We start from the raw sequence: 27,350 nt of genomic DNA, 5'->3' as shown, positions 1-27,350 counted from the left end.
GTACTGAATTTCATTAGTTAGAGGAAGAACTTGGAAAACATAAAAAAAAAAATAATAATCTGTATTCATTTCCAAACTTTTTATTCAGAAAAAAAATATTGGTCTCACTCATATGTTTTATCGTGGCTATATACTCTGGTCCCTCTGTTCCCACCTTAATGCAGGTCCATTTCCACCGCAACACACATGGATACATTGTATTGAAACAGGAGTCATGCAGCTACAGCAGTGAATTTTGCTATGCCAGCTTCCAAGTGATCCCACAATATTAAAGCTTCACTGAGTAAAACAAACTGCCCTCCATATATCTATTTAAGAATACATATTGCATAGGATTATAGCCATGCTATACAGTTAGAGAGAAAAATAAAAAATAAAAACCAATAAATGAAATTGGGAAATATAAAAAAAATATTTTTTACAGATTTCCTATCATTTGAACACTCATACTTCAACATATACAAGACACCTAATTTACTCTGGAAAGAAAATAAAAATAATACACATATCATTTTTGTTTAGATAGTTAAACACACAGTAGTCATTTTCTGTAATCACTCTCAATTAAATTTAAATACTGCCAGTCACTGAAGCCCTTGCTTCACAACAAAAGTTCTGTTAAAAGTGGACTTCTTATCACAAAATCAAATATAGTTAAATGACCATGATATGCTGTACAAATTTTCAAGAATAAAACTAACTCTATAAATATATGTGTGTGTATACATATATATAATATACACAACACACACACATATATATATATATATATATATATATATTATAAGGATGACTTCATAAAAAACATAGGTCATTTTAGATGCAAAAAAAGCCACACGAGGGATAACAACAGAAAATGTCTATTCTGAGTATCCTATTGCGTAATTATCTTGCATGCATTGTACATGATATGTAATACAAAAGGGATCACCTCATCTGAGGATATGATAAAATTAATAAAGGAGACACCAACAGCACATTAAAAATGTGTACACCTTTGTGGTGGTTTTAGTCATTATTCGTCATCCTGAAATCTCCACGTAAGACTGAATAAGGCATGCTTAAGACAGCCATTATGTTCTTTTTGTTGCCAGTGTTATGCTGATATTGTTTCTCATAAAATGAGACAAGATATGCTTTTTTCAAAACTGCCTGGAGCTCTATCCACCTCTGACACCATCATGTAGTCAAAAAATGCAGTTTAGCCATCTCATCTGTGAAGAGAAAATCAAGAGAACGTGTGACTATGGATAATCCTCACAGTGAGTTCTATATTTAGCCCCCATCCCCTACAACAGTGTCTTACTTGAGTAAATTGCTTATTTTGTATTCCTCTGGCGAATGTTTTTGTCCTTGTGGTTGTTTGTTGAATTTGTTTTCCTAGGAAAGAGGCAGTTATGATTTAGTGACCTAAAGGTAATTGCAAAACAAATCAAAGTACCCAGTATTTCCGTATGAAATATATGTGTAGCAATAAGAATATGTATCTACTTACATTGGTCCAACTGGTTCATCATCTTTGGCACGAGAGAACAAGACAAAAAAAAGAACACAAAAAACAGAAGTTAAAGATCAGATAAAGATAGATGGAAAATACCTGTATTGCTTCAGCACATTTACTGCAAATTATATTTACTTTGCTGACAGTTTTCACATTTTTTCTTTTTCCCTTGGCAGCCATTTATTTACTTATTAGATAGATAGGTTACCAAATCCTTCAGTGAAGATTAACATTGTGTGATGATGCAGCTGAAAGCACAGATTGCTTTGAATACTGGTGTGGCAGAGTCGTGCACTGGTGGGAAGCTCTGACATCACAGACAAGGGAGTGAGCTGCTCAACAGCTTTGTATGCGCAACCTTCGTGTTCGATAAACAGACTCAGAAGGAAAACACTAAGCAAATGCAGGATTGTCAAATTAGTAGCTTCTTGCATTAGTAACTGTCTTTGGACACTGAAGGCTATTAAAGGTGGTAAAACCCCATTCTTAAAAAAAAAACGCTTTTGGAAAATAGTCAGCAGTGACATGTTTGTAGTAGAAGGGCTGAAATGTGGTACAAAACTATAAATGGTCTCTTAAACAACCACATCGTTAACACTAAGCATTGTAAACGTAACCTCACATGCCATTTGAATCTCATGGGGTTCCTGTTCATTGCAGACTGAGCATATGTGTAGGAGGGTTACAGATGGCTCACTTAAAGCCATCTTTTAATTATACTCAGCAATTTCATAGTAATTCTGAAAGAGCCACACAGCAGTGTGATACTGTGACTGACTTGGCATAAAAATATGAATCTCTTCAAAGCTTTTCCTCAGCATCTAGAGGTTACTGCAACTCCCTGCAGTACATAGCAGTTAATATCTCTCTATTCAATGCTAATTCAATTCAGACATAAGGTAATAAGAAAGACACACTTTAAAAGAATCACCACCATATAAAATTGTTATTCCTTCTCACCATACAACAGTGAAATAAACATATACTGAAATGTAACAGCAAGAAACACTGCAGGAAGAAGAACTGGTGAATAATAGTGGATGTTGTTGCATTGAGTGACAAGTTAGTTCAAAAACCCACAGCCTTGAGGTTGACATGGTGGTTGGTGTTTGGCATACAGATGAAAATGTGTCAAGAGGTAAGTAACCAGTCACAGTGAGATATTTTCCATGCAGCTATAAGTCGGAGATAAGCAGCATTAGCAGCATTCCATGGCATTAATATGGAGCAGATTATGGCAGTTATAATGTTAGACAAAAAAACATGGTTCTGTGATCACTTGGAGGAGGAACATCTGTCGGCATATCCCACCGTTTTCACACTTCATATGTATACATCACAAAAGCTATGTTTACTATAATGGCTTTGCAAGCACAGGACAAGTAACAGGTTTTTACTGTGTGAGATTGATAGTTGAACATTGATGATAATCACTGTACCACATCAAGTCTGATTTCATCTGTTATAGTTCGTTTTTTATGTAACTTCAAAAAATGCAGTATGTGGGTGCAAGTTTTGTAGCTTAAAATTCCTGTCATTATTTAAAGTGAGCAGTTATTTAGCAAATCATCACACAGCAAAATCTGCAATTTTAGCAACTGATTTTGAAACACAGGATAGAAATGTCAGCCTCTGCCTCAGAGCCCTTGCCTGTGAAGTATAAAAGTGTTCATACACAGCTAAGCCGTCAAGAGACCGGAATTCATAATGCACGCAGACAGGGGCCAAAACCTCCGGGAATACGGGATGCTAAAAGGAGATTTTAGAGAGGCTGTGCATCGTGAGCAGGGAGTCCTCATTCCTGATTTGAATGGCATAAACATGGCAAATATAATCCACCTTAATCGCTTCATTTTTCCGGTAGATGAAACCAAACTAGAGGCCATGCACGGAGCTTACTCCGAGCTGTGTGGTTTGTGTATTTGTGTGTGTGCATTCATGTATTTTAAGCAAGTATTGTAGTAAAACGTCATTTTTCTAATTATGAAGTAATTAACTATTTTCACAGATCACAAACCATGTTGTATGATTAACTAACATAATTTAGTTAGATGGATAGAATATGTTCTGGTAGCTATTACACACTGATATCTATGGTACTTAGCAAAATAAAAGAACACCATTTTGAACACTGAGACATTGAAGCCTAAAATATGTTTACTTAATATTTAAAAATTAATTAGTAAATCTTATTTTGTTTGGACTAAGTAAATGAATGAACAGGATGCACCCTGAAGCTCTATTTGTTAAGTCTGTAATAGAGTGTGGTGCACAACTGTTTCTGACTTGGAGTGATTCATAATAGTGGGTGTCTGTTTTGGTTTTGTGTTAATGTTTTTTATTACAAAATGAAAAGACAAAGCCACGCGAGTAGAGGTCAGACAGAACCTTTGGTGACTGGAGATGCCTTTGAGCTCATTTTGATCTTGTCACATTCTTATCATGTGAATTTGACTGCCTCCTAAAAACACGGGCCATTTTTTTTGTTTCAAGCTGTTCTCATGAAGGATACACGACAAAACTAAAAATAAGTAAGTTGTAAAAAAGGAATGACTAAATTGATTCAAATTTAAAGAAATGAATAGGCTACTTTATTAATTTTACCATTCCATTTTGCCTTACTTCAGTGTTTTGTCATACCTTTTTGTCCACATTAGACACATTAGTTTTGATATTTTGACAGAAAATTCAGACCCAGATTGCAGATGCTTTGGTGTAACCCGAGTAGAGGCCCTTGAAGGTTTTTTGAAGGTCAAGTAGCTCTACAAATGTATTGGCTTGAATAGAGTACAGTGTTTTTCATTCTGTAGATTACATTGAGAAAAGGGCCATCTGGTATTAGAGGACTAGACATTTAAGTCTTCTTAACAGCATGTGTTCTTATAGATTGGAGCAAGTACTGGTGTGTTTCAGAGTGGTCCTAATAGTGTAAGAAAGTGTTAAAGAACCTGTCTAGCCTTAAAATTGCTAGGCTAGATGGGTCTACTTGCCCATCTACAGTGTGTCGGCTTGAGTGACTAGGTCCAAACAGTGTCCGATAAGTTTGTTTGAGGCAGTAACGTGGAATTTTATTTTTACCACTAATGGAATCGTGAAAATGAGCAATGCGGAGTACAACAAACATTATTTTATTTTGTTGCTAGTGTCCTGGCCAAATAGGGGGGCACAGTAATGTAGAATATCACAATTAGAATATCATTTTTTTGTGTAAAATTCTACTTCAGTTAACATAGAACAAAATAGAACAGGGCATATTCAGCAAGCAGGGGCCACACTATATCTGAATTATTGTAAAACTTAATAAAAGTATGCAGGTGGTTTGGATTTGAATGTATTTGCTAATTATTTTGCTGACATAGTAGATAACTCAAGCCTAGAGGTTTGATCTGGTTTGGGCTTTTATTGTTGTTCACCTCTTTCACTGACAGGATTAGGTTGGGCTGTGACATTAGAAATGCTAACATGCTGTCATAGGCATGCATTTTTAATTAGGATCAGTTGAGAAATACAAAAAGTTTATTTATAAAAAAAATCCTGATTAGGTTTATAATATGATTAAAGATTATGGATCTTCAGATACACAATTTAATGTCAATCCATGTCAAAACATTTGATTATCATCTGTGGAAACATATCAGACGTTGTGGGTTCAACCTAATAGAAAAGGAAATGAATGGTTTTCATTTAACTTAAAAAACATAATTTACTGTGTTAGCTATCCCGGCAAAGATCATAATGTTTGTGGATGCACTGTAGGTTCATAAAAACATAGAAATTGACAGAAAGAAAGAAATCTCTGAAACCATGCAGGATCTCTCACTTACCACCCATTAAGATTATGTTGCCATTAGGAAAGAAGGGGGAAGGGAAAAGAATAGTAACCAATTAAGTTACATAGTCGGACTGATATGTTTTATAGCTACAGACTGATGACCCCACATGTTGTTATTGGTGTTATTCTGCTGTCAACATGGAAATAAAAGTGCTGGTACCATTATGGCAATACACAGCACCAAAATAGCCAACTCTTGGAAAGGTTGCTGAGGGCCCTGTGTTTTTAACCCAATGTGCACGTATAAAGGTCATACTTGCATGAATAAGTGGTTTATATGTGGCAATGTGCTTCCTTCCTCCTTTTGCCACACCAGTTGAGAGGCAAGGCTTTGATAGTTAGTTGGCCATTACAGATCTCCTATGAGAGCAGATGCAACCTTGTGGTTTAATAGTTCCCTTGCATCTGTAAGCACCCCTGTATGAAAGGCTGACCTTACAGCCATTATCCTTTCGGAAAAGGGAGTTACTTTGTTATTTCTGTACATTCCTTATCTGACAGTTCAAAGCAAACCTTTACTGATGTACCAAACTGTACCTCCTAGTCTGAGTCAGGGCAGTGTGTACAGTAGGTGATGTATTTTTAATATAATGCATTACTTTTATAGCAGAAGAAAAAAAAACATTGAATATCTCAAGGGCTTCTAACTGCATTGTTGTAATTTCAACATAAATAATGCAATATCTACTTTCATAGTCAATTGTTTATTACTTTCTACTAATAGTAACAGAGAAAAAGTTTTCTTACCATCAATAATGTCGTCTGGCGTCTTGCGTTTCTCGTACACAACGATGATGACTACTAGGATTATAATTTCTGCGAGCACACCCAGAAAAGGCCAAAGCGGTGCAAGGTTGCTGCGCACCCGTAGTATAGTGGTCTCAGCTGTGTTTCCAATCATGTTAGTGGCATTGCATTCGTATTTTCCAGGATCTTTGTTTATATCCAGGTTGATTATGTTGAGCTCTGTGTAGTTGTCTCTGTTAGTAATGAAGAAGCGCCCAGTGGAGTTGTCAATGTCCTGAAACATAATGACCGTTTCTTAAAGTTAATTACATTGAAAACAGCATTTCTGCTATTATATTGTACCTATATATATTACAGTTTAATATATTGTATATACATGTGTACATATACCGTATATGATGTTCCGTCCACTTTACGCCATGTCCAGGTGGGATGCGGGTAACCAACAGACTTGCAGTAAAGCATTGCATTTTCCCCCTCGTTTTTATTTTCACTTCGCTTGTGACCAGTGATATCAGGTTTTGCTGGAAAGGTAAAATAAATAAATAAAGTTGATCATTAGCTGAGTTGGCAGAGGTAAGACATTCAAAGGAACGTTTTAACTCCTACCAGATGGCATGAATAAGGAAAGCATGATTGGCTGCTCTGGCTATGGTAATAATATGTGTTATTCAGATGCCTTTTTGTGTTGTATTATGTTTCCTACATTTCCAGGTTATCATCTTTTCTACTGTTGTACGTGCTAATACAGTTTTAACACCCAATCATTTCAACACATGGCACTAATTATTTTGTTAGCTAAACTACAGCTCCAGGGAGTCTTACAAAATAACTTTGCCATGACTTTGCTAAAATAAATAGGTATTCTCTTTTAGCTTTTGACAAGTAGATACCTGTTTTTTCAGCAACATAGAGATAAACCCTACATTTAATTTAAACTGTATTGCATAACAGAGTCTAGTAGAACAGAGGCTTGCCCAGGAGTAAGGGTGGACTAGAGCTTGCAATAAAAAGTACCGTTTTGGGTGTGTATTTATTTTGTGAGCACGTACACTCCCACCACCAAACCCCCTCTTTTAGAGATAAAAACCTTTTAATACAACTCATAATGAGGTCATGGAAAAGGGGGATCAGTATGATATGAGAGCCTCCAGATGTTCCCATTCAAAATAATTCCACAGTGAATTCCACAAAAGAGATTTTGAGCCAAAGCAAAACGGTGTGAATTGGCTCTGATTAATGAATAAGCTGATAGTAAAAATGCAACACAAAGGTTATGAATTTAATAAATTCATCATGAAGCACTGCAACAGATGCCAAGTCAAACTGATCAATAGAACAGTCTTTCCCAAAGGTGAGACACAGCATCAGGAAGATAACTGTTCTTGCTTTTCCACTAATCCTCAAAATTACAATAATTCTTTCCATGCAATTAAGCAGGATAAGGGAGAGGCCTGGAGTGAGCATTTTTCAGCTGCGCATGGATAATGGAGCAGGAGGGGTCTGAGCTCTTTGGTGACATCACCCCTCTCTAATTATGGTGCACACGTGCTCCCCGAGTAGGGGAGTGGCCAAGCCCGTTTGTGCCTTATCATGACTGTATTATGCCAGTGACTGACAGCACAGAGAAAGGCCTCAGAGTGATGCTGAGACAGGCAGAAACCTCCATTTCACACTCCTGACTACGATTACTGTGTCTATTAATCTGCATGTGCTAGACAGAGGTAAAGTGGCACATAATTGTGAGAGGGGCCAGTGAAGAGGAGCAAGGCTAAACAGCAAAGCTGTCAGAAAGAGCCATAAAATCAATACATACATGAATACATGAATGATTAAGTAGCTAGATATTTTGACAATATGTGTAAAATTGTTTAAACTTGGAAAACTGTTTTCTTGAGGAAAATGGGAAAATATCTACATGCAATGAAGTTAAAACCTTTTCATAAATAAATGCGCTTAACACTTCCTAAAATTTGAGAAATATCAGGTACCAAATATGTATCTGTGGTAAGCTTAGTATCACAGACAATAAACTCCACTCCTGCCACAGAGATGGCTGGGACCGGATTCAGAGCCTTAATCCTACAACATCACAGAACCCTCCATCTGTTGCCTCTGAGCCGAGTCCTGCAAGGATGAGTGTGCCAAGGACACTGTAGGCGAGGGATCTCAGTGAACTGCTGCCAGAAGCGCAGTGCAAAGCTGGCTAGCATAACAGTGGGCTTGCTACCTGGGTCACAAAAGATCTCAAACACCTCTAGAAAATCACAAGAGCATTTAAGAACTGAAGAAAATATTTAGTTTGGATCCAGCAATTGTACCTACTCTTAATGTCGAAAACATCCTCTTATTTTAATATGTTTTTAGACACAGAATGTAGACCTATTTAAAGGACACAATCGTGCATCATTAGTTTAGTTTAAAGACTGACTCTCCAGGGGACAGATAGCAAGCCTCAACAGTCACAGGCCTGCAGTCTAGTGATGGCGAGGACACTTCATTTTGAATGGCGATGAGTCCCATCATCTCACAATCCAGTGAAAGCAGAACACACACGGTCATCACCCATGTTATGCAATCAGGCAGCGCTTTAAGACAGCCGCGGAATAAGAGGCAGGGCATGCTCAGTATGCACCATAGCCATGCCACAGCAAATTGGTTTATGCACTACACACAGGCAAGCTTCTCTTGAACAGGGTTTCACTTGCCCTTTTTCAGAGAAGATTCCTTATTCAAGTTGATGGCTTCGCTGTCAGCTTGAATGAAACCAACACAGTAGTTCTTTGGTTAGGTTTACTAGCCATTACATAGACTGTCCTAGTTAATTTGCTCTACTTAAACTATTATTTGTTCTATGAAGTATAAAAGTAATTTACAAACTTTATATCATGAGTTTAATTCAGCTTTTAAAGGTTTATAACAGCTCTTAAGGATGCCTCCTAGCGGGCTTTGTGTTCACAAGTTTTGGTGAGCATGTGCAGTGCCTGTCCATTTTGCTAGACTGTTGTCTAAGTGAAAGCCAAGAGTGACAACAGCCTCCGGATTCAGCCTTGTCATCACCACTGCACTGGATGAATTCAAACATCTTTGTCAACAAGGAATCTCCTCACACAGCTTTGGGTGGATAATGTTTCTAGGACACCTTTATCTCTTTATCTCTCTGTAGAAAACCACAGATGACCTGATAAGAGCTTGATTTTAAGCCAGGTTTTTTTCAGAATTGTAATACATCATGGAGGAATTTTAAAGAACTAATATTTGAAACATTCATGTAACACAAGTTCAGTCGTTAATATGTGACACAGGAATCTTACCTTTTACTTCAATTGTAGCATTTGCATTTGGTGCCATGTCGAATGTGTAAACACACATGTATTCCCCAGAATCATCTGCCCGTGGTTTAGCAATTCTACAACAAAATACAAGACACCCTTATTTAATGACTCAAATTTACCAGTCACTTACACTGTAAGTAGTCACGTAAATAAAGTGAACTAATTTCAGTTTAACTCTAGTAATTAATTAGGACTACAACAGTCAAAGCTTGAGGGGCTTACAAGGCCATGGGAGACAAAATGTTGGCATTATGCTGTTATATTATGGAACAGCAGCTCCCGATTCTGCAGGGAAGGACACCACAGGCATTTTAGCTGTAATCTTCAGAGTATCACTGATGTAATGTGACAAGGAAGTGACCAATTGGTCTTATCTTGTGGCTAGGAAGAGTCTGTGGTATGTCTACGGGGACAACAGTAGCTTTGTGCTCCAATGGTTATATCGTGTGACAGCAGGAACTATCAACTAGCTGGTACGTTCTGCAACGATTTTTTTTTCTCATTAGATGCATAGGTATAGTTCAATAATTAGCTTAAGGCATAAGTAATGCATCATTTTTTTCAAAGTCAAATTGGTGAGAAACCCAGGCATTACCTCAGCAATGACCTCAGTCAAAAGCAGTCTGGAGATATTTAAAAGGAATATGGTGCCAAATTCAGCAGTGTTCTTTACAAGGCCTGCATCACTTATAATTATTTCAATATATCACTGATTACTTAAAACAAAAAAAAATCTGCAAACCATACACTCTTCTAAATTACAGTGCCTTTCTTCTTGATTGCCTCAGTAACAGCTTGAAGATGAATGCATGTACAATCTGGCTTTGATGAGTTGTTGTCTCTCCCATGTCTATGGAAAATGCACAAACCATGCACATTGACTACATAGAAATGTCTGCAAGTCTGTGGTCTGACCCATTTACAATATACTGCCTTTGTCTCAGCAAGTTCCTACTCTTCAGAATGTGTTGTTTTTTGCTCACATAGCCACTTTTACATGAAACATTTAGATAAATTGTAGATGAATTCTCATTCACTATCCACTGCTGGGAGCACTCGTTGCTCGCATTGTCCTCTCTCCCAAAATGTGTCCTACTTCCTACATAGTGGGGAAGCCGTTTGTCACCTGTACACTGTGTTCCTCTGCTCTGTCCGTGTATTGGTGATCTCATGTCCATTCTTCATCCAGAAGCTTTCCTTGTGGGGAGTTTGAGCAGTGGTGAGGTTACACTGCAGGGTAACTGGTTTGCTAGTGCTGTCCGCTGACAGGATGGTCTGATCAGATGCATTGATCTTTGGTTCTGGAAGACAGAGACAGTCAAACCTTATCACAGAACTGGAGCTCAATGCTGTTTTAATGCTTCCTCCCATCCTGTAGTAGCTGTAGGCTGTATGCTCTTTTTATACAATCTGTGTAGGAGGCTGTCTATGAAGTAAAGACAAAGGTGCACAAAACAAATAAACAAAAGACATAATAAGTACATGAAACGGCTGGAATGCCTTGTATCAGCCAAGTATCTTAAAGTAAAAAAGTAAATTTGAATAAGTAATAGTTAATAACTTAACTGCTACATCAACTTTAAGAATTTAAGAGAAAGTGCTTACAAAACATCTCTCATGTGTAGACATATATTAAACATTCATTGGATTGATAATACCTACCTCACACCTATCCTGTCATAGCAATGCATTTATGAATGATTTTCTGAATAATGTACTATACTGATTAATGTACAGTCACACAATCTCCAGGAGGATATTTAACAGATAGAAGATAGAAGCTTATAACTGCAGTAATTTTAATATTTCATTGGATTGGCTCTCAAAGATTGCCTATTCTTTGCAAGCTTGCATGTAAATGCCATCAAAATATAGAAGTAAAAAAAAAAAGCTCTTAAAAAGTCTTTTGACATTTTACATTACTGCTGAATACCTACCTAAAGTACTTCACCCTCTAAATTGCTAAGCACACTAGTTACTAAACAATACCAGGGTCCATTTCTCAAGGACGTTCAGGGAAGCCGGAGGTGTCATCTGAGAGCGAGGCGCCCTTTGCTCTGTCGTGAGTAGTGAGCAGGAAGCCTCCTCCGCCCTGCCCCCCTCCTCCTCCTCCTCCTCCTCCAGGGCGGGCCAACCATGGCAACGATGGCGCCCCCGAGGGGAGGAGCAGAGAGGAGAAGCATCATAATCTTACTACTGGCTGCTGCTGTAAGGCCACTTGGAAAGAAAAGGGGAGGAGAGGGGAAAGGAGGGCTACTGAGACTGACGAGTGACTTCTATTAGCATTCGTTGGTGCTTCTTATTGCAATTCTGTATACTCAATAAATAAGGGGATATCTCTCCCCTCCCCCTGGCATCTCTCTCTCCCCCACCAAGCAGAATCACATGTACTATTAATAGTATCTTCGAGACATGCATACACACACAACATGAGGTACATAAATTAACATTTAGCAAACACGGCGCAGTGGTCCACAGGCAATTTCACCAGAAGGTTGTTTGTAGGACACCTTGTCACAACTTAAAATCTGGTAACTGCTGGATAGTGTATTGCCTTATCAGAATATAACCAAATATAAAATGTTGCTCCAAATGAGTCAAGCTGTAGTGAAATCTGACCGCCCCTTTCATCTTGCTGGTACTCTAATCCAGTGCTGTATTTAGATTGATCTAGTATCCAATTAACTGACAGATATTACAAGACTTAACATTATTGCATTATCAGAATCATTTTTTTTTTTTCAAATTCATATTATGTGGTACTTAATTAAAGTACCAGTTTTGAGTGAATATCACGTAGAGCTGCATTCTCTTACATTTTGCCAAGATGTATTAAATCACTTCAACTAAATAGCTGAGACATAGTAACCAACTTGGCAAGATCTACAATTAGGGGAGCATTATATTGTTGTAAAAGGCAAGGCAGGCCCTCAAAAAATCATATTGTAGCATATTACAATAGAAAAAGTGCACTGCCAGAGAGATGTCCCAGTAACTGTGCTGGGACAGAGAATAGTAGGCCTGCTGAGCACGTGGTTGAGCTAAATGGTTTGAACCACTCATTCTTAATAAGGATATCATTTTGAATTGCATTACACATTTATATTACTTTGCGAAACAAATAGTAGAACTTTGCATACCATTATGAGTGTTTTAAAGAGCAAAGTCTCACAAATGTGCTTCAATTTAGTAAGTGTACAATATGTCTGTATTCAAAATCCACAGAGATATATGTAATTATTTAAGTGATAGTACATACAAAAATCTGTGTGTATGTATTTGAGTATGAAACTCACCCTTTGTAGGCTTTAACAGTGCCTAAAAAAGGGTTATTTCAGAAATTAGCTGTGTTCAACTTGAACTCATGTGAGCCACAATAAATTCCAAAGGTGAAAAGATTTTCATGTTGAAAAAAATGAAAAATCCTCCCCAGAAATTTCGCAAACCACTCTTTCAACATTATCCACTTCTCTGATGTCATTTATATGTTCAGCTTCCCAGCCATTTCACCAAAATGCAGTTAAATAAACTACTTTCATGGAAACTTAAGAATGGTGATAAAAGGGAAGTGTGACACAGAAGCACTGTATTTAGCCATATCTTTGTGTAACAATCAACAATGATGCAGGAGTGGTTAGAGAAGTTTCTACAGACGTTTTGTCACCATTGGAATCAGTTGTAATTGAGATTAATTAAAGCTGACTACAGCTGCTGTTCCTTGTTAAAGTAATAGTGCAACATTAAGAGAAACATGCTTATTTGCATTGTTGCTGGGTGTTAAATGAGAGAATCAATACCACTCTCATTTCTGTAAACTAAATATGAAGCTATAGCCAGCAGCCAAGCAACTTAGCATAAAGACTGGAAATGAGGGGAAGCAGCTAGCCTGGCCTTAGGGTGAGAAATAGAAATAGTCCTATATACACATATAGCTCTTTCCATCCATTTCCAGTCATCATGCTAAGCTAAGCTAACCAGCTGCTGGCTATAGCTCCATATTTACCATACAGACATGAGAGTGGTATCAATGTTATCATCTAAACAAAAGCAAAGCAAATAAGCATATTTTCCAAAATGTAAAACTATTCCTTTAATAAGAAAACATTTTTGGAGAGTTTCATACTCAAAAGATTTGGGTAGAGTATCACTTTAAGCACATGTAGAAAGAACATGTTAAAAAGATGTATCTCGAGTAGATTTTATCCATGCATGCATATTTTGGGGGAGGTTATTTTCTTGAGTGGGAAAAAAATCAACATTAAAATTGTATTTACTTCAAATTCAAATGCCAATGGGACTGAATGACTACATAAATACACTGATTCTTGGTATTTAGAGCGATTCACATTCCCAAACTTAATTAAGCAAAAGGTCAAAACAAGACAATCAGACTTCAGCAGGTTTCCCCAGCTACAAACTATACATTCATATCAATGGGCTATTATGTATAGCCTGTTATATACATGTAATAACCTGGATATTACATGTATATACAAAGAACATTTACTCCTCAGTAATGACATAATATATTTAGTGAGGACTTGAATTACACGTTGGCAGGAAAGTAGGAAAGAAGTAAATGTGAGAAGTGAACAGCTGCTGTCCTTTGCATTTCTTATAGTTTAAATTGCACCAGCCCCACAACTAATCAAATAATGCTCACACAGAAATCAAAATTTGTCAGTCCAATCAGAAGAGCAAGCAAGGATCAAACTCCTCTAAGCTCCTCAGAGAGCTTCACTATGACTAACAACATTCCACATCTCCCTGTGCTCCAGTGGGCAGAGCACTGAAGCATGTACAGATTAGAAGGGTCCAGTTGAATTTCAGTTTGTTTGAATGTTTGTGTGCATAGAGCAGAGGGTTAAAAGATATAATGTCATTACTGATTCACACTCACGCTTAATGGCTGAGAAGGCACAAGGTTACACAGTGCACAGGCAAGTCCAGAGAGACTGTTTTGTAGAAGGGAAATCTCTGTCTCATCTGAACAAGAAATGAGACACTCAAGGCCCTCACGTGGTATTATCCTTTATTGGATTACCACACACAAATTTGAAAGCAGAAAATGTTTGCTTTTATCAGGAAAGAGTTGACAGCAGGAATCACTCTTTTACACCTTATCGGATCCCTCCTTGTGTCTTCTTACAGTCCCATTTACACTGTGCCCAGAGTGAGAAAGCCAAATCAAAAGCACCATTACTTCAAAGCACCACTAGGTTTTCGCTGCATTGATCAGGCAGGGCTTTGAAGTAAATAAAACAATCCACGCAACGCAAGAGACACAACATAATGTTAAAGGAATAAGTATCACAAATAAATTCAGGAATAGGAAATGGGTGAAATTAGGATACAGAGAAAAAGATAATGATCAGAAATTTGTAAAAGGACACAAGAGACAGTAAGAACCAAAGTTTGGTGTGGGAGGAAAGAGGGAAATGTAGATAGAGACTGGGTAAAGTTCCTGGGTTTGTGGTCATTTACAACAATATGCTCAAGGGATTTTGGAAGAGACAGGGAGTTTACCGAGTAGGAAAGAACATAAATATTTATCAAACCAAATTAAGAAAAAAAACACAAAATGCAACCACTGGTCTAAATTATTTAGACAATTAGAATATTTTTCATTGAAGCTTGTAAAAAGTAACTTGAAAAATGCAAATTAATAAATAACATGTCTGGTGTTTGATTTATTTTTTTGCCTGGCCAGTGACCGCTGTGGTGAGGGTGGGTTCTTGAGAGGTTTTTACGGGCTGGAGTGGTTGGGACAGGGGATTGTTGGTTCGTTCACCATCTAGGTACTACAGGATATAGACCACTCACTCTGTAGCACCGAAATGGTGGCCTGGGCGCGGATCCAGGTGATGGCAGGGTTTTGTCGGAGGTCATTGCGCCTGGGGTCGTTGCTGGCCCGGCACTCATAGGTCCCAGAGTCCTCCAGTGTGAGGCGTGTGATGCCAAGCACACTGACCCCATTGGTGCCGTAGGCCGTGTTGATGGTTACCCGACGCTTGCGGGCTCCGTCCCACAGCTGCTTGAAGGAGTCAGCTCGGTTGATCTCAGCATACCACCACTGGATCTCTGGAGTGGGGTTACCAACCACGTCGCAGTACAGCTCAAAGGTGTCCCCCGTAAGCTTAGTCTCAGACATTGGCGACTTCACAAACCCAGCTGGAGAGGAAGAGTGTATCGGGATGGCAGGGAAGGAAAGGGCAGAAGAGGGTTAGAGCAGTAGAAAGGTGTGGAAAGGCCAAGGGATGGAGAAGGAAATTAAATAAGATCAGAGTACATACAAACAGAAGAGAGGATGATTAAAGGCAAATGAAAAAGAAGCAAGCTTCAAATCATTGATAGGTGGGAAAAAAAAGGTTAATGATTGTCTAAATCAAGTCTGTTCAACGTCAGGGTTCCCTGGCCCACTAAGGCCACACAACTGTCAGACAAAGTCATAGTCAACCAGTCCCAAGTCCATGCCAGCAAGTAGTGCTGCTATCTTGTGTATTTTCTTTTCCCTTTCTCTCGTCTGTTTCTCTCTCACATTTAACCTTATAAAGATTGTGTCACAGCATTTCTGAAGTGTACCTTTCATGCGCTTATGCTTGAGCAAACAGTGTCAACATTAGTTACAGTACATTGAATGCAGTACATTTGAAGAAAACCTTACCATAAAATGTCACAAAACACTAAATAAATGGTGAAGGGGAGAACTATTTGTGTATTCTCACTGAGTTTAATCAGTCTCCTTAAAGGTTTGTTTATCAGAGAGCCTTGTCGAGTAGTCTAACAATCACACAAGCGTTTTTTACACTTACTGTGTTGCACCAATCAGTGGCACCACACCTACTTGACCCCATTGACATGACAACTTATTACAAGTGTGCCATGCATTAACAAGTCCTGAATACGAACACTGCATAGAAAATCATGTGATTTGTTGAAATCAGTGGCTTGGAAATGTTCTCCTTGAGCTTAAGACACCACTCTGTCAGAGGAATGAATGTCATTTAAGAGTTCTTAAACCTGCTGAACTAAAATAATAATACTAATAAAAATAATGCAGATTCTTAAGTATAGTGAGAGTCATGATTGTAAAGCTATCAGGTTATTGCCTCCACCAAAGATGTTAGAAAGCTTGTTGGTTAGAATTTAGAAGAATATCTCATCAATGCAAAGCAAAGGAATAAGTAATTAGTATTTGGTTGTGAAAATGCGATAATGTGGCCAAAGTATGTAAAGTAAAAAGCCTTTTTTTCTGTGTTCTGTAATTGTATTTTGCCAGTCCTATAAATCTATCTCAGTATTCACCGAATCTGGTCAATACTGGACTGTATATAATAAACTTGCATTAGGTTGTGAGTTTTCCATTATTCTTTTTATATGAAACACCAATTTCCGATAATCCATCAATCCATTTTCTAAACCCGATTATCCTGTTCAGGATGACAGGGTGCTGGAACCTATCCCAGCACACATGGGTTAAGAGGTAGGGTTCACTCTGGACATACCGCCGGTGACAAGGCTAACACATACAGACGGACACACACATTCACACTCACTTTCACACCTATGGGCAATTTAGTCACTGGTTCACATAACCTGCATGTTATTGGACTATGGGAGGAAACTGGAGATCCTGAGGGAAATCCATGCAGACACAGATTCAAATCCCTGGCATTCTCACACCACTGTAATTCTTAAAGGTGATATTGTATATTGAATAATGCTTTTTCTTTAAAAAAAAAAAAACATACTGACTGAAAATGCTCACATCAGTTTTAAAAGTCTGCATCCTATGTTATCATTATACAAATATTTTACTTGCTTAAAAAAATTATTCCATTAAAAACAATATTCCAATGGTTTATCTTTTTTCTCAAAGCTGGAAAGCCTATAAAAACAATTTGCTGAAATCATCACAAATAGATGTAACTGTAGGTATGTATGTATAAACCTAATCTCTTCGTCCACATCAGCTCTTGCTGGTAATGCCAGAAATTAGGTCAGCCAGCTTTCATTTTGGATGAGCTGGACTTTAAGAGCAAGTTTTCAAAATTCACATATGGCCACAGTGGAGTAAGATAGCTGAACAAGCTTCTCAATAAACACTGAATGACATTTTGGAATCACGTACAGTTGATTTGTACTTTTACAGCAAATTTAACGAACCTGAATTTGCATCCATATCCCAAATACATCATGCCACTGGCATTTATTTTTTCTAACTACCATCCCAACATGTGGAACAGGAAATACATTTCAAATCTGAAATGCAGTGGAATTCATATTAAAATGGGATCCATAAGCATTATTACCAGAACTGCAAGTGTACCATGCTATGTATGTGCCTGATTCATGACCCTGTTTCACATCAGTAGTTAGCCCAACAATACACTGCCAGCCTTAATGAACCTCATCTAATGACAAATCACCTGGACCACAGACACTGTTCTCTGCCGCCCCTGCAGCCTGTCAGCTGTAAACCACATGTGCTTAAATAAATCAGAAAAAAACACTGCCTTAACTCTGCCCTGAATTGTTGTAGAGGAAATGGGAACAAAGAGCCTGTGGTCTCTTGAGCGTTAGACTGTGTGTTGTGTCTAAATACAACGGCTTACAGGCCCTCCCAGATCTGTCTGCCCTGCTCAAAGTAATGTATCATAAGCACATGAACAGATAAGCCTGTGGAAGCCTGAGGAAGGAGTGTAAACAACTACAGCATACAGCTCACCCCCGCAAATAAGCCAGTTACATTTTCTTATTCCTCCAAATAATTGCATTCAAAGTTTAACCATTCAAAGGGTTTGCATGGTTTATGCACTCATTTTTCCATAATGCTATGATGCACAGTGTTCACAAAGCTTGAGAACATTGTCTGTGCACTGGACTCGAACAGCCTGCCAAAGTACAGCCAAAATATTTCACATACTTAACAATACAGTCCATGCAGTTTAGTTAGTACCATGGTAACAAGTCTGTTGCCCAACACCAGTTTGTGACTCACAGCCATATGAAAACAAATTAGATGACGGGAAAGAGAAATTGTGATGAGAATTTAGAAGAAAAAATAAATAAATAAAAATTGCAGTCTTCCTGCTAGGAGATGTGTCTGAGGATATTCAGCGCTTACAACTTGTGTTTCTATCTGCAATGCCTAGAGATATGCAGAGTAATTAGCATTTGTTTCTTTTCTCTGGAAACATCTGGGCCCATCAAGCTCACCACATAGTCCCGGAGGGTGAATCCAAGCCTATCCGCCTACACTGTTAAAGCAATATTTCAATTTGACAGAACATTTACTATGCATTCTTTACTATGACAGTAAATTGGCTAGGCGCATGGCACAGATAAGATTGTCAGCCATGCATACCGGTAAAGGCTCATAATCACAGTAGTATCAGCTTTAAAAAAGTAATGAATGTCCTTTGAGGTGATGGCAGATTAAATCAGAAAAAGGAACAGATGACTTAATTGAAATTCAGGCTCAGGGACGCTCTGTGGAGAAATACGCACAGAACAAACTACAGACAACTCTCGGCCAATGAGCACACCAATTTTCGTGTTGTTTAAACAAGGAGCTTATACTGGCAGTGAAAACAAAACACAAAGCAGCCAGCCGGTACTCATTCATTTCAAAGGCATGCTGGGAGACAAGAAGTGATAAAGAGAGGAGCAATAGTTGGTGGACAGAGCTCAGAGACTTGGTGACAGAGATGAGAAAGGTTCATTTTCATGCTTGTTATAATCTTCTGTGTATTCTATCTAGCCCATCTATAGTGGGCATAACTTGCTGTCCCTTTAATGCACATGGACATCTGGCTGCAGCAAATAATAAGTGTTAATTATTTATATGCTCATTAGTTGTTCAATTTCAATATATTGTTTAGTCTAAAATGTCAGTAAACTGTAAAAAAAATCACAGATCCTAAGATGATGTCTTCAAATCAGTAGTCCTGTTTGACAGCCTAAACACAAAAATATTCAATTTACAACAATACTGCTGATTGATTTTCAGAAATAATGAACTAATTAATTAATTACTAAATATATGTTGATTAAAAGCTTCACTTTTTTTGGTAAATTCAAACGTTTGAGTGTCAAAATCCTTGCTGTGTGTAGTCTTTACAGGACAATCTGATAGTGGGTTGGTTGGTCCTTCGTGCTTATACCTGCAACAATAAATGGCCAGCGATGTATTGCCATTTGCTAAGTTGCTAAAGGTGGCTAATTGCTAATGCTTGTGGAGCTAACATTGGTATATTCTGTTTCCAATAATCATTCCCACTGACTGGTCTAGCTGTTGTCTATTGAAATGTTACATATTAAAATGTCTTTGCACTCTGTAATACCAACATAATGTTTTTACAGACACAAGTGAACACAAACCAAAATATTAACAAGCTGTGGTGGGGGTTTATTGCTGGTCAGTGTCACAGTGAATTGGGGGTTCTTACATCACTAAATGCGGTATTCTCAAAGGTCTATTATAGAATAGTTGAAACACATGAGAGCTTCACTGCAACAAGAGACACAGTGTTTCTCTCTATTTAAATTCACAATAAGGCTAATATCTACAATTTAATGTGTGCAGAGGTGTAGTTGCTATGGTGGCGTGTATGTAATCGGACCAAGGAGGTCAAACGTTTACATGAGTAGATGATTTAACAGAAATTATTCAACACAAAATAATGAAGTTGTTCACAGCGCCATGTCTTGCTTACACGCTTTAGCTCACTTTACTCCCACGTGACGTGCACAGTAGTAGCACAAATTAATCTGCAGTTTTCTGTGACAAGCTCCGTCTAATCTAATCGAATTCATAGTCATTACAGCCTACATACTCCAATGATATAGTTAGAGAAGAGATCTCCCTTGAGGATTGACAGCAAGCCACACACCACCACCATGCAGCCTGAGAATGAGTCAGCTGCCTTCCTACAACCTGGATCCCCATCCATGTCCCACAACACAGACAGAGAAAGCAGCGAGTAGGAAACCCCCTGGGGTCACTGAACTGGTTATGTCCTAGGCAGTGTGTGTGTGTGTGTGTGTGTGTGTGTGTGTGTGTGTCTTGGTTGCATATTTGTTGTACCTACATGGTACTGTGACAGATATGTGTGCCTTTACAGGTAATTTATATGACACAATAGATCATCTGTGACAGTTGTTTATTTTAAAATATTTCACTGTTGCAAGATGAGGACATTGGTATGAGTTGTAGTATACAATAGTACCTACAGTATTGTAACATGGTTAAAAAAAACTCATGTTTGTGCATTTAAGTAAATTTTGTTTTTGTTTCAATCAAACAAAATCAAGCAATTAAGATTTAATTTACAGATTTTGGTAAATATACCCCATTGAGTATTCTAGTAGACTTTTCTCTCATTTTGTGTTGAAGTCGGACAGAGCTATCCTTGGAGGGTGCCAAGGTCACCAATAAATGAATAACTGAAATAACCATAAAGGTGTAACTGGTCCTGGCCTAACAGGTGCCAAAAAGCAAATGAGGTGTGTCAGGGAGTAGTTAGTCAAGCCCAGTCTGTGCACACCCACGCAGGTCTGAGAAGAGGTCAAGATAGTGTACTACAGGTGTCTAGATCAGCCACAATATCTTTATATTTTGTCACAATACGTACATATTGTCTATTATAGATACGTTGTTGTTGTTTTTTTGTCCTCACTCTTTCCATACCTTAGCTACCTCAGGGTGGTTGACACTTCTGTACACTGCTTAAAGTTGGTATACTCCTTGGTTTGTCTAAAAGTTAAACACATGAAAGTTTAAAGAGCCATATCGGTGGTTTTGCATGTTACAGCCCATTAACTACAAGGTACATCCACTTCACATTACTGCCAACCATTTCTTTAAATTCTGCCAAGTTTTAGAGGTTTCATACCTACCTACAAAACACATAGTGGTTTCTATTCATTTCCGTCAAGTACTAAAAATCACCCTTCTGAAACTAGTAGCATGTTCGACATAGGTTGACATCCTCTATCCTGTTTCCTGTTCTAGTTTTTCTTGTACAAACAGGTTTAACAGTTGGTTGTTTAAAAAAAACATGCCATCCACAGCTTTGTTGCTTGAAAATCCCAGAAGCCAAACAATACAGTACACTGAGTTTGGTACTTACTGATATTAAAATGGTTGCTGTTTGGCAGCTAAAAACATACACTGCTCACAACTGAATTACCAAAACCACACTGCCAAGAAATTAAAAAATTCTTCTACATAAAAAATAAAATAATAATAAAATACTACAATGAATTACATGTATAATCTGCATGTCGATATTCATGTACATGTTAAAATGAATGCAATGTATGCATGGACAGTAAGTAATCACTAAATGGTCAATAATAACATCAGCAGCAATGTGAAGTACATGTCATAGATTTTGGTTAAGAGGCTAAGACATGCAAAACACCAGATCTGTCCCTACAAACAATGCAAATATAGTGATATAGATATTTGCCTATCATACAGGAAAAATGCTATTAAATGTATAGAAGTCATTGTATATGTTAACAACTAAATTTACATTTCATTCTGATCTACTCTTATAATAATAGTTCAAAATAACACTTTATTTGCAAAGAAAAATGATTCATGAAGCATTAATATAAGAACTTACAATACATTTGGAATACACTCTGTAGTTATGATATGTAGCGTGCAGATACATTTTTGTTAAAGAGGCTGTGATGATGTAAAGCTTGAACACACTGATGACAGAGTGATAATAGTTTCCCTCACTGACTTTATCACATCAGCGATATACCCTATTTGATATCACTGCAATGGAGCTGAATTTCCAGAAAAAGGAGGTGTTGACCGACCATTTTCATTTTACTGGTAATACTTGAGTCTGTCATTCAGATCACAGAAGAGAGGCAACAGTTTAATGAGATTTAAATCCCAATAACCCCTGTGCTGGGTAGAAATGCTCTAATCCCATCCTCTAATCACGACCAGAGAGCACTTCCTATTTCTCTTTCAGAGGTCAAAACAAGGGAATTCAAATGATTTTATGTAAAACCAGAGAAGCACAAAGTCACAGTACACTGACTGTCATCCTCCAAATAACACAATAATTCTAAAATTAGAAGAACCATACCTCCAGGAGAGTCTCTTCCACTACTAATTGTTTTTTGTAGGGGTGACGAATCCTATTCCCCAACCTCCTATATACTTCAAAGTATTATTATTTGTCAGATTAAATGACTGGTATGCTGACTATCAGCTGGCATAAGCCTCTGGGTTGTGTCTGCTAGGTCACTAGTTAAAATACCCAGACCGATGGGAAAAACTGGGCCAGGTATAAATGAAAGTAACCTTTTTGAGTAGTCTGTCTCTGAGCTGCCCTTGTGTGGCACACTTGAGTTGTTCGCACATCCAGGGGTACTGGGCTGAGGCTAAATTGGGGAACTTCCAGCTGTGAATGTGTGTAACGGTATGAATGTGAAACTGGGTGGTGCTGAAAAAAAAAACATGCACATTCAGCAAAAACCTTCCCTGGACAAATTACTATTAAATAAAAATCATTGCTCAACTTACAGTTATGCATCAGCATATACCTGCAGTGTGCTTTATACTGTGTGATGCTGCTCCTAATCAGTGCAGTCCATATCAGATTTCACAGTGGGCCAGCATGACTCAGTGTAAGTGCTGGCTTGAGTCCTACAGCATATTTTCCAGACTCACGAATGTACCTTTGTCCAGAGCCTGGGCAGAAACGTGATAACAGACAAGCTGCTGCATAATATAGGTCTTCTGATTGAATGGTATGTACAGAGCTGTAACATGCTTATCTTAAAATGCAATCTTGGCCTCTGTTGATGAGAATGCATAAGTAACATGAAAAATAATTAAAGCATCACATATTTACAATAAATGCACACTTTAATTGCATTACTTATTACAATACATGTGGGCATATCTTCCTCTACATCATGTCTTTATACTTTGATTATGTAATCTTAACAAGAAGCAATCTTTGCTGTTTTGTGTGCTCAGTCTTAAGCAACTGCTAAAGTGCTGTAACCATCAAATACAAAAAGTACATTTTTAACACAGCAATAATGATATTGGCTCATTATTCTAAAGGTTGTCTCGACATGATCTCTGTGTTTCGACTTACACTGGTAGTTATAACAGCAGCAAAGTTTGCAGCAGGAGCAGTCTACATGCTTCGTAGAGGGAAATTATGTAAGACACAAATGCACTTCCTCAGGTCAGCCCCAGCCACCTTCTCAACAGTCTTTCTTTTCTTTGCATAAAGATCACATCAGCTTAAATAGTTCACAGCCACCTAGCGAGTCTTTAGAAGGCTGTGCAGCTGTGCACAAGGAGGCCGTCCATTAAGAGTTAATGAATTCACTTTCACAAAAGGACCTTAAAGCCACAGTTCTCAGTGCTGTGTCTCGGTGATAAAAATAGAAATGAGGCAGAATGGACGGATGCTATTTACAGTTCTGCGAATATCTGTCGCAGAAACCGGCCACCTATAGTAGGACTACTCTTCCCTGAACACGAGGAAATAATAGCATGAATTCCCTCTGCTTCCCAGATACAGTGATTACATTTCATGCACTTATAATTATTATTCTCCCCAAGCCACTGCCTGAACTCTGTAATATCACAAGAGAATCTAGGATTGCATAAGAAGCCATGTACCGATTACCCTTAATCTGAACTGTGAGAGAGAAATGAAATGGCTTTTGGATGCATGCAGTGTGAGCAAATATCAGAATATTACCAACAGTGTTAAACACTATCTGTAGCTTATTACAACTGGGACCAGCCCTGTAATGAATGCAGGGTGTCTGTAGATTAGCTATGAATTTAGGATTTCTACATAAAACAGATCCAGCACAGACACATTTAGTGACTGGGTGGCACCAGTCTGTCTCCCACTGACCCCTTGCTGTATGTGTGTGTCTCTTTGTATGTGTGTTTCTGTGGTGTGAACTAGGCCTCAGTGAGTGGGCACTAACACTGGGCAAAGACCACAGGAAGTGTTTGGAATGCCTTTGCTTGAGCTTTATCAAACAATAGAGGGATTATTGGGTATTTGATTTTCCAGATAGCGAGATCAGAGAATGCCTCACTGTGCGCGCACACACTTCAAGCACCTTTGAGAAATTAACAAAGAAGAAAGGAAGGAATTCAGGGGATAATATTTTGTTACATAACTGCTGTGGTGTTTTAGTTTTTTTGTCTCCTCACAAGCTGAAGACGTAGGTTGCTTCTGCTTTTCTTGTAAGAAATCTTGATTTTTCTTATTGTGCTTCTTTGATTTCTTCATATTACTAGTATAACACAAAAATAGTACAAACTGTTCTCATATATTACATGTCTTTAGTTATTTAGACTGAAATAATCCTGAACATTTTTCATTTCAAATATTTGCAAAAATAAATCCCTAAAGGCACTGCCGGACTGAGGCTTTACACAACCTTCTCATCCTATCATCAAAATAAATGTCTTATTAAGTCTTGCATAGTGGGTGTCTGATTATCCCACAGAAAAGACATGGTGGACATTAAGCATTAAGATTTTAAGTATGCAGAGTAATGCTCTGCCTTATTTCTCTCTGAAGGGGGGTTGGATCATGTCAGTGATATTGATTTGTCTGCACAGGGTCCTTGATGTGTGGGTATAGAAGGTTCTTATATGATATGAATACAAGCAGTGATTATATTGTTATATTAAAGCACCAACATCTTCACAATCTTGTCAAGGTTGTTCACAGGACCTACTGAGGTTATTTTAAAAACTGAAAAAAGAAAAATTCAACAGACTCCACTTCCATGTCATGAATGGCGGCTGATTTGTGTGGCCCTCTGGGTGATGTGATTCAACAGAATTTGAAGTCAGGACAGTGCTGCATCAGAGGACAGCCTGGAACCCCCAACAGCACGCTACTGACATTTATTTAAACCAAATTATGTGAGTTTTATTATGATTAATGCACAGTGAACCTTTGAAATTAAAGTCGCAAATGAATCTTTGCAGATCTGAATCTCTTATCTAGCAAATTGTGTTTCCTTTTCTTTGAATATTTGGAAATCTTAAACATCTGGTGCTCAAACATGCCAAACATGATAATCAGAAAAAGGGAATAGGGATGCCATTTGTCTATGCATTTAGTTTTGCAAAATAAAATGCAGACTGACCAGTTGGGTAAGAAGGAAAGACCCACACAGGCTTGCCTAAGGGGAAATGTGCTATAATAATGGAGTAATTCTGTCAAACAGATGCATAGGCCAAGCAACTGTGTGATACAGAAGGGCCTTGTATTTACAGTAGCTATTTACAGCACACACTGGGCGAGCCTTTAGCCTGTGTTGGGTGTTGATAATATGTTTCTAGATCAGCATCCAGAGCAGGTTAGTCTTGCTTGACACACTCTTCTACCCAACCCCCTTGAACAAACTGCACACTAGCAGCCCAGGGCTACCATAGGCTACTTCTTTATATAAATATTCACAACTAATTCCACGAAGGTACAACCCTCAGCAACACATCCCACTGTCTGTAAAGGAAGATTAAACACGTATTCCTCTAGCCCGAAAGTGTCAGTTTATTCCCCTTACAGACACACCTACACTACACTCAGTTGACAGTAAATAACCTTGCAAAAATGTCACAACAACGTCAGTTTTCTTGCTGTTTTCTGAGTTGAGAGTTTGCGTAAAAGGTTGCATTATGTGGTCAGTTATTGAATCAGATTTGATGGGGTCTAACTCTGGCCTTGTTGTCGGGATGCGTGTAACTACCTATAGTAGTAGCTTTAACGCAGTCATTCTCAAAATCCCCTCTGGAAACATTTTCGCTCGGGCGTCTACACACAAGTCAAGTCACTTTCCCTCAACGCGATGTTTACAATCATGCCATGGTCACATTCGCTTTCTTACCGTTTTGAGCCGAGATGAAAGGCAGCATCAAGTTCCACAGAAGGACCACCGCCAGCATCACTGCGTTAGGATGCATTGTCGGGGCTCGGTGAGAGTACCAGGGTCTCGGTCGGACGAATGTGGGAGGAGAGATCGTGTATTAATCACAAGATCTACAGAGATGGGCCCAGCATAGCACCTGGTTCTTTAAAAAAAAAATAGTCAGCAGAGGAGGGTTGATAAAAAAAATAAATAAAAAATGCAGACGTCTCCCTCGATTCAAAGACCTTTCGAGGACAGCGATGGGTGAAAGGTCCGGGGACGAGGCCAGCGGCTCAGGGATGCCGATGTGCGGCCATAGGCGGTGAAGAAGCCTCGTCGGATTGCGGAGGAGAGGTCCTTGGATGTCAGGGAGATTGTCCACAGTGTAGTTCTGAAGATTCAAAGATGCGCAGACCGATGCGCATTTGCGCTCTCGCGGACGCGGTTCGCTGGTTAAAATTAAAGTAGCGCACAAATTATTCCCAGCGGGAAGTGATGTAGCCGAAACATAAGTCTGGTCCAAAAAGAGGAGCAGATGCTGGTAGGACACCAACGGCAGCAACGACAAGCTGCGCGTGCCCTATGCGCTCACGACTGTGGATAAATACACAAGACACACACACTCACACACACACACACAGAGAGCTATAACACATATGTAATTGCTGTTGTTTGTGAACTCGAGCACTTATTATGTCCCTCCTCAGTCTTCATTTCCTTATAATCGGATAAGCTTTTTTGATGAGGTGGGAGGTGCACATTTTCATCATCTGCCATTTGGAGGAGGTTGTTCCTGCTCAGACAGTATTTACTGAACCTGCCTTGTGTCAGCCTTTTCAACAGCGCAATGCAAACATTAATGTAAATATAAATTGTCAGCTTGTTTATCCCCAGTGGCCAGGTCAGATTTGTCACCAACTATGCAGTACTACTAAGTGACAGGCGAGATTTACATTTAAAAACTTGCAGTGATTATGCAGATGAACTGAAAGGA

The 27,350-nt window shown here is 38.5% G+C and overlaps 1 protein-coding gene across 3 annotated transcripts; it reads right to left on the bottom strand.

Moving 5' to 3' along the window:
- Window positions 1-64: 64 nt before the first annotated feature.
- LOC118320796 (neuroplastin-like) lies at window positions 65-27,063 on the bottom strand. Of its 3 annotated transcripts, none has more exons than XM_035651895.1 (9): window positions 26,336-27,063; window positions 15,239-15,586; window positions 10,542-10,716; window positions 9,395-9,489; window positions 6,471-6,604; window positions 6,081-6,354; window positions 1,496-1,517; window positions 1,307-1,380; window positions 65-1,214 (listed from the first exon to the last, which is right to left on the bottom strand). In XM_035651895.1, exons 1-8 carry the CDS (start codon window positions 26,409-26,411, stop codon window positions 1,320-1,322), a joined length of 1,185 nt encoding a protein of 394 aa, XP_035507788.1. In that variant the 5' UTR covers window positions 26,412-27,063; the 3' UTR covers window positions 65-1,214; window positions 1,307-1,319. The 3 variants fall into 3 exon arrangements, with proteins under 3 accessions (XP_035507788.1, XP_035507789.1, XP_035507790.1); XM_035651896.1 differs by having other exon boundaries at window positions 1,496-1,505; XM_035651897.1 differs by lacking the exon at window positions 15,239-15,586 and having other exon boundaries at window positions 26,336-27,057.
- Window positions 27,064-27,350: the final 287 nt, after the last annotated feature.

The sequence above is a fragment of the Morone saxatilis genome, unplaced genomic scaffold (genome assembly GCF_004916995.1).
Source record: "Morone saxatilis isolate NCDOM2014 unplaced genomic scaffold, NCSU_SB_2.0 Contig11, whole genome shotgun sequence".
Taxonomy (NCBI): Eukaryota; Metazoa; Chordata; class Actinopteri; family Moronidae; genus Morone; species Morone saxatilis.
This window is presented reverse-complemented; position numbering and strand designations above follow the sequence as displayed.